This window comes from Bos indicus, chromosome 28, assembly GCF_029378745.1.
Source record: "Bos indicus isolate NIAB-ARS_2022 breed Sahiwal x Tharparkar chromosome 28, NIAB-ARS_B.indTharparkar_mat_pri_1.0, whole genome shotgun sequence".
Taxonomy (NCBI): domain Eukaryota; kingdom Metazoa; phylum Chordata; class Mammalia; order Artiodactyla; family Bovidae; genus Bos; species Bos indicus.
The window spans coordinates 8,126,082-8,139,331 of record NC_091787.1 but is presented as its reverse complement, the minus strand read 5'-3'; the positions used below and the strand labels follow the sequence as shown (position 1 = coordinate 8,139,331).

General features: G+C 35.4%; 1 protein-coding gene across 8 annotated transcripts in view; it reads left to right on the top strand.

Moving 5' to 3' along the window:
• ARID4B (AT-rich interaction domain 4B) overlaps positions 1-13,250 on the top strand; it is a 138,464-nt gene that overhangs the window by 60,765 nt on the left and 64,449 nt on the right. For all 8 annotated transcript variants that reach the window (XM_070782177.1, XM_070782179.1, XM_019953929.2 and 5 more), the window contains exons 5-7: positions 3,203-3,293; positions 4,739-4,818; positions 9,996-10,087. In XM_070782177.1, the coding sequence (XP_070638278.1) occupies positions 3,203-3,293; positions 4,739-4,818; positions 9,996-10,087 (263 nt within the window). The remainder of the gene's footprint in view (positions 1-3,202; positions 3,294-4,738; positions 4,819-9,995; positions 10,088-13,250) is intronic.

The following is a 13,250-nucleotide window of genomic DNA, read 5'->3' as shown; positions in this document are numbered from 1 at the left end:
TTGACTGGAGAATTCCATGGACAGAGGAGCCTGGTGGGGTGTAGTCCGTCGGGTCACAAAGATTCAGACATAACTGAGTGACTAACACACACACACGCAATTTGATGTTAACTGCCATTTATTTAGCATTTAGTATGTGTTAGTACTGTGCTAATTCCTCTGCACGTATTATTTTATATAATCCTCATAACAACTCTTTAGAGATGAGGAAGTTGGAGGGAGATGGGAGGTAAAGTAATCTGGCCCAAGGTCTTGTAGCCAGTAATGAGATGGCAAAAATAAAAATTCTCATGGACTCATAGCCTGTAGTTTTGAAGCATTGTGCCCCCTGGATGATCAGAACACACCCATCTCTATGCCTTATTTGTGTGTTTGCCTTATGAGCACACCATCTAGCTCTTCACTACCTGACTACCTTATTTACCTGGCACATGCTAGCTGGTACCAGTTACAAAAAATGCTCAGCGTTGCAGGGATTGGAAAGACAATTTGAATCCTCAAGACATCTCTGTTTTTGGTTAAGCCTGTTTGATTATGGCATAGTTGGTTTATTTTGCTTGTTTGTTTTGTCTTACTAAAATTTTCTTTGTTTTTGATTAGGCTTGGGATCATTTTGATTTTGACATAGACAAGTGTATTAAATTACAGTCTCAAAATTGTTGAAATATTTCTCTTGCTTATGGATTTTTTTGTATGTAGATTTTCAGTTGTTTCCTAATATACTTTGTAGCTTTCTATCAGCTGATAGAGTACTAGTATTTGGATAAATGTTTGTCCTAGAGAAAATAAACTTCCTATTTATTTGTGGTTATTTGATTTCAGTATATTTTCAGTGAATTGACATGAAAATAATACTGGAACATTTGAGGATTATATTTTAAAAAATGCACCATGTATTTATTGACAGTAGTCTCTGGTGGTCCAGTGGTTGGGACTGTGCACTTGTATTGCACGAGCCTGTGGTTCATCTCTGGTTTGGGAACTAGAAGAGAGAGAGAAGAGTTTCCTTCCCTTTTTTGGGCATCGTGTGGGGCTGACACTCTCTTCTCTAAACAAGTTTAGTTTTGTTATCACTGTAAAGATCATATACATTTTCTTTTAACTGAGATGAAACTAATATTATTACTAGTTTCAGTATACAGCATAATGGTTCAATATTTGTGGATCGCTGTGTTAACATTTGTCACCATAGGTGGTTGTAAAGGGGCTTCCCAGGTGGTGCTAGTGGTAAAGAATCCATCTGCCAGTGCAGGAGACATAAGAGTCTCGGGTTTGATCCCTGGGTGGAGAAGATCCCCTGGAGGAGGGCATAGCGACCCACTCCAGTATTCTTGCCTGGAGGATTCCATAGACGGAGGAGCCTGGAGGGCTACAGTCCATAGGTTCACAAAGAGTTGGATGGTACTGTATGAAGCAACTTAGCACACACGGTTGTAAAAAAATTTTTTTCTTGGTGTGAGGACTTTTAAGACTTAGCCTCTATTTTCGATCTTATTTTCTTTATCTTATAAAGTTGGCTTTTTGTTTGTTTTGTTTTTTAGACTTCATGTATAAGTGATATCATATGGTAATTGTCTTTTTCTATATGACTAATTTCACGTGGCATAATGCCCTCAATGTCTGCCCATGTTGTTGCAGATGACAAGATTTCATTCTTTTTAATGGCTGATTTATGTGAGCATGTGTGTGTGCACACACATATCTTTATCATCCATTGATGGATACTTAGCTTCTTTTCATATCTTTGCTATTGTAAATAATGCTTCAGTGAACTTGGGGGGTGCGTATATCCTTTCAAATTAGTGTTTTCATTTCCTTCAGATAAATATCCACAAGTGAAATTACTGGATCATGTGACAGTTGTCTGTGTAATTTTTTTGAAGACTCTTTCTTCTGCTTTCCATAGTGCTGCACCAGTACGTTCCTGCCAGTAGTGCACAAAGGTTTCCTTCTCCACATCCTGGGCAGCACTTTGGGTTCTTGTCTTTTGATGATAAGCCATTCTCAGTAGGTGTCAGGAGATACCTAATTGTGGGTTTAATTTTCATTTCTCTGTTGATTAGTGATACTGAGCATATTTCCATGTACCTGTTTGCTGTCTGTATGTCGTCTTTGGAAAAGTGTCTATTCAGGCCTTCTCATTTTTTAAATGGAGCTTTTTGCTTTTCTGGATATTAATTTTGTGAGCTGTTGATGTATTCTAGATTTTAGCTCCTTGTCATTTGCATCATTTGCAAATATTTTCTCCCATTCAGTAGATTCTATTTTTGTTTAGTCAATGATTTCCTTTACTGTGCAAAAGCTTTTAAGTTTAATTAGGTCCCATTTATTAATGTTTGCTTTTGCTTCCTTTGCCTTAGAAGATAGATCCAAAAAAACATACTGCTACGATTTATGTCCAAGAGTGCTCTGCTTATGTTTTCTTCTAGCAGTTTTATGGTTTCCAGTTTTACATGCAAGTCTTTAATCCATTTTGAGTTTATTTTTGTGTATGGAATGAGAACCTTTGCCGATTTTTCAGTTGGATTGTTTGTTTCTTCTTCTCTTTTTCTGTTGCATTGTATGAATTCTTTATATATTTTGGTTTTTAACCCTTTATCAGATATGTGATTTGCAAATGTATTTTCTCCCTTTTTGTAGGTTGCCTTTTCAAATTGTTGACAATTTCTTTTGCTGTGTAGAAGTTTTTGGTATGATGTGTGTACACACACACACACATATACTTATAAAGACCCATATACATTTATAAACCATATAAATTATCAGCATTTTCTTGATCAGGTGAAAATATTTCGAATGATTTTCATTATTGGTACACTGTAACTTAAGGAGAACCTCAGAATTATTTGTTAATTTCTCCCCAGCATCCTTTAAAGAAGAGTTGTAATATGAGGTGAAGATACGCAGTTTCACAGATAGGGATCCCCAGACCCATGAGAGTTCCCTCAGAGAGGTTGTAAGGACAAAACTATATATTTTCATAATAATACTTAGATATTACTTGCTTTTTTCATTATGTTGATATTTTCACTGATGATACAGAAACAATCGTGAGTAAAATTGCTGGCACTTTAAGACAAATCAGTAGTTACTTTATTCTTCACCATCACAAAATCAATTTGTCAAAAAAAAGCCAGTTTTTAGTTTATTCATTTCTCTTAAGTTTTTCTAACTTTTTTTTTTTTTTTTTTTAATACTTTAGGTTGGGGCTATTGTGGAAGTGAAGAATCTTGATGGTGCATATCAGGAAGCTGTAATCAATAAGTTAACAGATGCTAGTTGGTACACTGTAGGTAAGGGAATACATATTCTTCTTAAAACGTATTTTCAATGATAATACAAATAAGGCAGAGCTTTTTCTTGATTTACTTCCTCTCTTAGTTGCCATAGTTATTACTATTATTAATAGTTTTTATCTTTCCAGATCTTTAAAAACTTTATTTCATCAATATGTACATAATGTATAATTTGAACTTAGTGTATATATTATACAGTGGATTTCTAGCTTTTCACTTCAAAGTGTATTTTAGAGTATTTTTTTTTCATCTTAACCATTTTTGAGTGTGCATTTCAGTAGCATTCAGTAAATTCATGTTGTCATGAAACAGATAAATTTTTTAAACTAATATTCATGCTGATGATGTTGCCAGTTTTCTTGGTGTTATATAGTAAATTACTGTATTATGGATTGAATGTCTTTTGTACATGGACATTATTGTAGTATTTCCCTAGTGTGTGCATTGAGAACTAGGCATAGATTGAAGGGAAATGTCCTTTTAAAACTTTAGTAGTTTATGAAAACCACTTTCCTAAAAGACTATTAATTTACACTCCCATAAACAGTAGTGTATGAATGTACTTGTTTTCGCAACCCTTGTCAAATTTGACGTTACTAGTATTTTTAAGTTTGTGCCCATCTGGACGCACAATAGTATCTCAATTTTGTTTTAATTTGCTTCTCCCATGATTAGTAGTGAGATTGGACATATTTTCATGTATTTATTGAAAGGAACATTATTTCTGTTGTATTTTCTCTCTTTTGAATTGCCAATGTATAGTGTCTTCCCAGTCCCATCTTTTCCTCTTGGAAAGGTTATCATCTTATTTTTAGGAAATGAGTTTATATATTTAAATATACAAAGGGATTGTTAAACCTTTTCCTCTTCAGTTGCAAGTATTCTTCTATTGCTTTACTCTTATCTCTGCTGTCAGTTTACATATGATAGTCAGTTTTCCTGTGGTTGCCTTTTCCTTTGTAATTTTAGTTTGAATCTTGTTTAAGAAGGCTTTCCTGCTTCATCTGGCCCAAAATGTTAGTAGTGCTGAGATTGAAATTAGAGTAATTTATAGGGGCGGTCTGAATATATAAATTTATACTCTTGTTTTTTGTTTCTTAAATTTGTTAGCATTTACCAGTAGAAAAGCTTGCTTTTTCTCTACACTGTTGAGAAGGGTTAATCAGCATTTAACAGTTTTCTTTCTGAAATGCTAACTTTTCATTTGGTGTTTTCTGTACCAGGGAAGATGTTTTCATTATATTATTTTTTTCCCTAGAAATTGGATAAGATACTCTGCATTTGAAGTTGTTTGTTAGAAAACTTAAAATGGATACTTAATGTCACATCTAATCTTTTAAAGCAGTAGCTCTCTTTACACTGATAAAATTAAATATAACTTACGTCATTTTGTTAATCTTTGAACATCCCTTCAGTAGTTTCCTTTTCTACCTCTCTCGCAGTTTTTGATGATGGTGATGAGAAAACGTTGAGACGGTCCTCACTGTGCCTGAAAGGAGAGAGGCATTTTGCTGAGAGTGAAGTAAGTAATCACTTAATCAACAAACATGTCATATTTTGTATTGGGGGTGGCAAAATTTTGCTTTCTTACTCAAGCAACTTACTTGTTATTCAGGAAAATTCATTAATATATAAAAGTATTAGCATGTAGTCTGAGAAAACTTTAAGGCCTTGTGTTTGAGTTATCAGGTTCTATATGCTCTTTTTTTTTTTTAATGTATTTTAGCAATTAGCATTTGTCCATGAAGAAAATACAGTGAAATTGTTCATTATCTTTAGGCAACTTTCATATAGAGTCCTTTAATTTATAAATAATTATAGAATAGAGACTCCTCGTTTGTAACCTACTTGAACCCCATCATCACTATTAAAGGGACCTCCTAACTACTCTAAGTGCTGCAAACACCTCCTAACTACTGCTGCTGCCAGCAGCTGCATTTATTACAGCCTCTCTTTGGAGAAGGCTTGCCTGCCTGCCTTTCTAAAGTGGACGCCTCCATTCCTCATAAGCTTTCTGGGTTACTTTACTTTCTTTATAGCACAGTCTTTCTCAGCACTGTGTTTACGCGCTTCTGTATTGTCTGCCTTCCTCACCGCCGTGTGTCTCAGTGGCAGGGATTTCGTGTGTCTTCTTCACCACTGTGTTCCCAGTTCCTGCAACAGTGCCTGGCACAGAGCAGAAGCTGAATAAACATTAGTTGGATGAATAACTGAAGTGCTCATATCTGCCAGGGACTTTGCTTAGTGCTTTACATACGTCCTCACATTTACAGCATTATGAGAGAGATGCAGTTCTTATTTTTAGCTTATAGTTGATAAAATTGATGGTCAGAACCATTTCTCACACCAGCACTTCCTAGTACCAAAATCATGCTCTAAAATCGAAATATGTTTTAATAAGTGTGCAGGCTTCACACACACAGTTTTGAAAATCAATAACTTGCAATTCAAAAATTTTTTAATGGGCACATTGTTACAAATAGTGTTATATTCTATAACACTATAAATATTAGTTAATATACAGTGTGACCAAACCAAGATTTCTGTTTTCTAATAACTATTTAGAATGATGTTATTGTGGGGAATTTTAATATTTCTGTTAAATTATTAGACTTTATTTTTTGTTGTTGTTATTTTTCCTTTCCCTTAAATGATTGACTTCCCATTTCAATTCCAAATTTGGGACAGATTCTCTGTAATAATTCTGGCCTATCTTTTCAGTCTCATGCTTTATTATTTCCCTGTACTTCTCATTTGTAAGACTTTCAGATTATGGTTCATACTTCCTTTTCTTTGTTTCTTCTGAGCCCCATTCCTCTCAAGACCATGAGAAATGCTTCCTCCTTCATGATGTCTTTCATGAGCTCTCTAACCAAATTTGATCTCAGTATCCTTTGATCCTTTTCCACTTCTCTTATTTTTTTTTATGGTCTTTCTTTGTTACTTTTATCATTTTCTCTTTAAAATTGTAAGCTGTTTTGGTGGAATAGCCAAATTTTTGTCATCTTGATGAACTCTCCTTTTCCTAGTAGTGTTTTCTACACAAAAGCCTTCAGTAACCATTTGGTGAATTAATTGTTAAGGTTTAAAGATAGCAAATACATATAACTTTGGGACAAGTACAGTAAATTTGGCTTCTTTCACTGATGACATTAACAGAATTCTGAGTTTATGGAGTTCTTAGAAATAATTTCATTTTCCTTAGAATATGTGATAATTATGGTGGGTTAATGAGTGTGAGAACTTCAAAACTTGATTTTTCATCTAAGTGAAGATATGTATATGTCTTATTTACTTATTCCAGTGAAGTATCTTAAGGAACTAATTTTGTCTTTGCCAGGAGAATTTTAAATTGGGATAGTTTATAAGACAGTTGTGGTATGAAGGCCAAAGCAGTGATATCTAGTAGCTCAGTGTATCCACCTTAATTTCAGGAGAGATCAATTTTACTCTGTGTATCTCTACGTGTTAAATTTGATGTTTTGCTAGAGGATATTAGAATATTGGTGTATTATTCCTTACCCATTGCCATATGCAGGTGCTATGCTAGGTACATGGATAAGCTAGATAGACATGGAATTTATCCTTGGCATCTGTTAGAGTGGTAATTTGAATAATATTCCAAAGTAGTTTTATCAGCTGGCATTCTCTTTGTGCAGTTACTACATGCAATTGAAAATGCACATGTATACCTGTGGCGGATTCATTTTGATATTTGGCAAAACTAATACAATTATGTAAAGTTTAAAAATAAAATAAAATTAAAAAAAAAAAAAAGAAAATGCTGAAGAAAGTTTAGATGAAATCCTAGCTCCGCATTTCTTGCAGCCCATTTTAGATAACAGGGCTATCAGCATGTTTCCCCTAGGCCTGTGGAATTTTCTTCAGCCTTTAATATAGCCAGGAGTCTCTGGTTGTGCTCTACAAGTATTTGTTGTAGTTGTTGAGTTGCTAAGACATGTCTGAAGGCAGGAGAAGAAGGGGACTACAGAGGATGAGATGGTTGGATGGCATCACCAACTCAATGGACATGAGCTTGGGCAAGCTCGGGGAGTTGGTGATGAACAGGGAAGCCTGGTGTGCTGAAGTCCATGGGGTTGCAAAGAGTCAGACACGACTGAATGTCTGAACTGAAGTCATGTCTGACTCTTTTGCTACCCCATGGACTGTAGCCTGCCAGGCTCCTCTGTCTATGGAATTTTCTAGGCAAGAATACTGGAGTGGGTAGCCATTTCCTTCTCCCCAGTTCCTACACAGTTCTACGGAATCGAACCCACGTCTCCTACACAGGCAGGCAGATTCTTTACTACTGAGCTACCAGGCAAGCCCTCTTAATTCTGACCATCCTTCACTCTTTTCTGTGAAGTGAAATAAAAGTGCTTCTGCTTTCCAGGATTGAGGCCAGGGACACAGGGCTGCTTTTAGCAATAAGACAATTGCTTCTTATTGTTCTAATTCTTTTTTAAATACTAGGGAGAGATTGTGGTTTATTTGGGAATTCCTGTATGTGATTCCTAGATAACTTTTCTGAAATTCTGGATATTTTCTTTCTTAAACCAAGTGAAATAACTAGCCGATACTGATAATAGAAATAAAATAGAAAGCTGATAGTTAAAGTTGCTCAGTGGTTTCCAACTCTTTGCAACCCCATGGACTATACAGTTTGTAAAATTCTTCGGGCCAGAAGACTGGAGTAGGTAGTCTTTCCCTGCTCCAGGGGATCTTTCTCTACTTTTAAGAGAGTGGCCTTAATCTTAGGGGAGGGGCATTTAATTTTTTTGTTAGCTTAGGAGAAATTGAGCCAAAATAATTTATTTTTTCTATTTACCAAATAGAGTGCTTTGAAATTTTCACACTTGGGAAGCATAATTAGGAGTTAATGACAGGTTACTTCTGAAAAGATTTTGTCTGGCATATTATTGTATTTGGGCAAGCTTTTGCCTTCAGATATTTTTTTAAATGCCTGAATTCCAAGCTACATTTGAAAGATTTATATTTTTAGCCATATAAAAGTTATGATTTTTGTCTATCATTTCAAGGAATCAGTTTTTATTTAATGCTTTGTGGCTAGTGCCTTTTTTCTATACTGGATTCTTCATTGTTGGACATGTGTGTGTGTGTGTGTGTGTGTCCCTGGAGAAGGACATGGCAACCCACTCCAGTATTATTGCTTGGAGAATTCCATGGACAGAGGAGCCTGGCGGGCTATAGTCCACAGGGTCACAAAGAGTCGGATACAACAGAGCAACTATCACATGTGTTTGTGTGTGTGTGTGTGTACCTTAAACATATTTACATATTCTAATAAATTATGTAAAATAAATTAATATGCCTCCTCCTTTCATGTTTTAGTTCACTGTTTCAACAAAATTATCTCAGTTTTAAGAATAAAAGTTAAAATTTTTCTTATAAATATTGGCATTAGTTTAAATATCTGATCTTTAAGATAATGGACACCCTTTCATATAACATTCTTGTTTGTAACTTTGAGACGTTTTTATCATAACTAGTTCCTTGCCCTCATTTCCACTGTGACAGTTTTCCTGGGATTTTTTGTTCCCCTTGTGTTCATAAAAGTATCTGAAATAGCAAAGATTCTATTGGAGGTATAAAAGGAACAGTAAGTGGAAAATCTTTAAAATGCTGAAAAAGTTTGATTATTATCAAAATGATATTCAGAGAATTAAGTCAGTTGGGATAGCACCTTCAGATTGATACTTTAACTTTTTAGATATATAAACCTTTTAAGGAATTAATGCCACAAAACAATCCAAGAAGTCTCTGATACGGGGAAACGAAGGAATTTCAAAATCCCCTTTTTTCACTATGCTTTTAACCAACAACCAGTTCCTTCCCTGGAAATCAGTTTTGTTTTTTTTTTTTGAGCAGGGTAAGAGACATGAATTGCCAGTTGATAACAAGAAGGAAGCGTTCACTTACTGATTATTGTCTTCATAGCATGTATTGGATGTTGCGAAAATAAAAGTACTAACTTTAGGAAAACTAATTTTTACATATTCCTTAAAAGTAGGATTTATTGCAAGGAATTCCCTGGCGGGCCAGTGATTAGGACTTGGTGCTTTCACTGCCAGGGCCTGGGTTTGATCCCTGATTGGGGAAATAGGATCTTGCTAAGTGCAGGGGGATTGGGGTGTAGGTTGGGGGGGTTATTACAGAAAATGTTTGCAGAGTCATAATGTCGCCTATCTGAAGCCCCCTTTTCAGGCAGTTGATGGTTATCCTGATAATTTAGTTTCCATTACTTACTAAGAATTCTGTTTTTTAGATTATGATTCCCTATATGCAAAGAAAATTTTGAGATACAGTTGGCCTCAATCTAGGGATTAGGTACTTACACATAGATTTCTCATCTCTCAAATCTGTGTTTCCACTGAGCTGTATTTGTTTTGTTTTATATTTTAATCACTCTTAGAAGTCTGTCAACCCTCAAGTAGATAATGAAATTATCTAGAAAGAACACTAAGTTTCTTTTCACTTTTTTCCAGTTATGAGCTCATTCATCTTCTAATAATTCTTTGAAGTGAAAGTTTTTAATCTTGAGGAAAGTTGTATTTTTGTCTCCCTTGGGAAGTTTTAAATCTAAAAATCTAAGAATATTCTTAAATTGATTTGATTTAAACAGGAAAAAGAGAACTTGCAACTTAATAACTTTTGATGGGTTTATGTTCCTACCCACAGACATTAGACCAGCTCCCACTCACCAACCCTGAACATTTTGGCACTCCCGTCATAGGAAAGAAAACAAATAGAGGAAGAAGATCTAATCATATGTAAGTCCATTTTCATAACTGTTAGTTGAACCTGAATTCATTTCTCCTTCTAGTGTTGTTTTATAGTTGTTAATTTGAAATTGTAAATTTAAGTGCTAACTGAATCTACAAGTAACTTCAGACTCTCCTTGGCATGGGTGCTTGAGGATCTCCATGCTCAGCCAGCCTTAACAGCTATATTCTTTATCTGCCTCCCAGTTCTCCTTACATGTATCTTATGCCAGTGTCAAAATGGATTTAGTCAATATTTCCTGAGTAATACACCCTCTGTTTTCCTGGTACTGTGTTTTTTATTCATGCTGTTTTTTCCTGTCTTAAATCCCACCCTTCCATGCCACTGGCTTACTCATTCTTCATTTCTCAGCCATAAATGCCCAACCTTTCTGTGAACCATTTTGTGCCTCCCCTCTCTTTCCTTGGGCTTCGCTGGTGGCTCAGCTGGTAAGAATCGGCCTACAATGCGGGAGGCCTGGGTTCGATCCGTGGGTTGACAGACATGTTTTCTTCTCCACTGAATCCTCTAAATTCTTTGCATTTATTTAATGTCATAGACAATATTTCACCTGTTATTATCATTGTCATGTTTGCTTTTGCTTCCTAATAATTTAAATCCTCCTGACAACCGAACTATCTTACTTGTTTTTATGTCTTCTTACTGTTGTGACACATACTATACATATTTAACAAATTACTTTCGATGAAATATGCTTAGGCTCTTAAAGGCTTTAAATTAAAAGGGATCACAGGATCAAGGAGTCATGAAACTTCAGGTCATCAGAGATAAACAATCTTCTAACAGTTCTAGAAAGAAAAAATAGTTTATTGCTAAGGACTGAGAAGCAGAATGGCAGGCATCAGACTTCTCAGTAATAACACTAGGTGCTAGTGGTCAGTAGACTGGAGAGTGGAGAAAGGAAAATTGCTATTAAAGGGAGGACTTGTTATCACGTATGATGGAACATTAGGGGGAAATTAAAGATAACAATGGTAACAGATGGGAAAAAATAGCAAAGGCATTTAGTTACTCCTCTCAAAAATTATATTAGAAAGAAACACTGCATTAGTAGGATGGAGGGTAGAGAAGTTACTTAAATATAAAAGTCAAGTCCTTATAACAATGGAAAATTGATAGAATAGCATCTTAAATATATAAATATAGTGGTATAAGAATATTACTTAGCGATGAGGTTTTAACTGTCAGAGCTGAAAGAGTTAAAATTAAAAGCAGTTGTCTCTGCAGAAGAAAATGGGAAAGGATGCGGCAGGAAAAAGTAGTTTTTAATTTATTCTATTGGAGGTTAAATTGTTTAAAAAGTTTTGAATATTTTACTTGGATAAAATTTTTAAAATATTAATGTGCCTGAGCTAAGTATTACCAGAGTAGGTATGAAAAATATTGAGTTGAATTATTGAAACTTTTAAATGGAAGTGAATGCTTTCATTCAAAATATAGAGTCAGGTATTAAATCTAATAGTGGCTAAGCTTTGGCAATAAAAATTAGGTAAACATGCTCTCTCATATAGCTTAGTTTCAGCCTGACAGCAAACTCATAAAGGTAGGTATTATGTTTATCCCTATTAAAAATTGGGGAAATTGGCCTCCAAGACAGTAACTAATCCAAGAAACATAGGAAGGAAAGGACCAGGACTTGAACTCTCCCATGTGGCATAGTCCTTTTCCTATTCAGACTCTTTCTTGTTTAGAGTATCACAGTTAATTTTCCAGATAAATTTTAACAGGAAATGAATAAGGACTCATTTGAAGGGGGAAATGAAAAGACAAATCCTTGCATTGAAAAAATATTTAATATTGATTATTTTGCTGCTAATGATTTGGACCATGCGTTTCTTTTTCTTCCTTAATTCTTTGAATCTTTTAGAAAATGTTTTCTCAATTAATAGGTGACAATTTCTCTCACTTGTGATGTAGCTTGCTGGTGACTTGATTATTTTTAGGATCCCGAGGTTGTGATTATTATTTACTCTTCTTTGTGTAACATTTAAAATTTGAGTATTCTAGCCAGAAAGAAAAATAAGTAAAAAATGTACAATGACATTATCAGTTTAGAAGAGTCCTGTTGTGATTAATAAATGTTATTGTGATCTGATACTGTTTTCAGGTTTTCAGAGGGCTATTATTTGCCATAACATATTCACTGAAGCACTTACAAGTTAAATATTTTGATATCCATTTGAAAATTAATAATTTCAATTGTGAATTAAAATTTTACCTATCATTGATCATTATAGTCTTCCCATAACTTTATAGTCAACTCTTCATTAACTGTGGTTGATGATGTTGAAATAGTGAGGTGTGGGTGTATTTAATGTAAGATTACTTTATTAGCAAATATTTTCCACTTTTCTAGCTCTTAAGAGTAGAGGTGTGGCTGAGTTGAGAGTGTGAACAGTGGAAACTTTCCTGGTGGTCCAGTGGTTAGGACTCTGTACTTCCACTGAAGGGGGCAAGGGTTCAATGCCTGGTCAGGGAACTGAGATCCAGCATGTCTTGAGATGTGGCCAAAAAAAAACAGAGATCTTAAGTGTGAACGGTGAAGCACAATAGCACGGGTTTGAATCCTGCTTTTGCCACTTCCTTGCTGTGTGACTTTGGGCAGCATGCTCAGTCTTTTCATACCTTAATTTTCTCATCTGTAAAATTGAGGTAATAGTATTCCCTGACTCTTAAGAGTTTAGTTTGAAAGAAAGAAAGTGAAGTCACTCAGTCATGTCCGATTCTTTTCGACTCCATGTACTGTAGCCTGCCAGGCTCCTCCATCCATGGGATTTTCCAGGCAAGAGTACTGGAGTGGGTTGCCATTTCCTTTCCCAGGGGATCTTCCCAACCCAGGGATCTAACCCAGGTCTTCTGCACTGCAGGTAGACTCTTTACTGTCTGAGCCACCAGGGAAGCCTGCAGAGTTGTTTCAAAGGTGAAATGAATTCATATCCTTAAAACGTTTATATAGTAATTACTATTACTAATAATAATCACTTAGTAATCACTAAGACTTCCCTGTAGCTCAGATGGTAAAGAATCTGCCTGCAACACAGGAGACCCAGCTTTGATCCCTGGGTCGGGAAGATCCCCTGGAGAAGGAAATGACAACCCACTCCACTATTCTTGCCTGGAGAAGCCCATGAGAGGAGCCTGGCCAGCTAC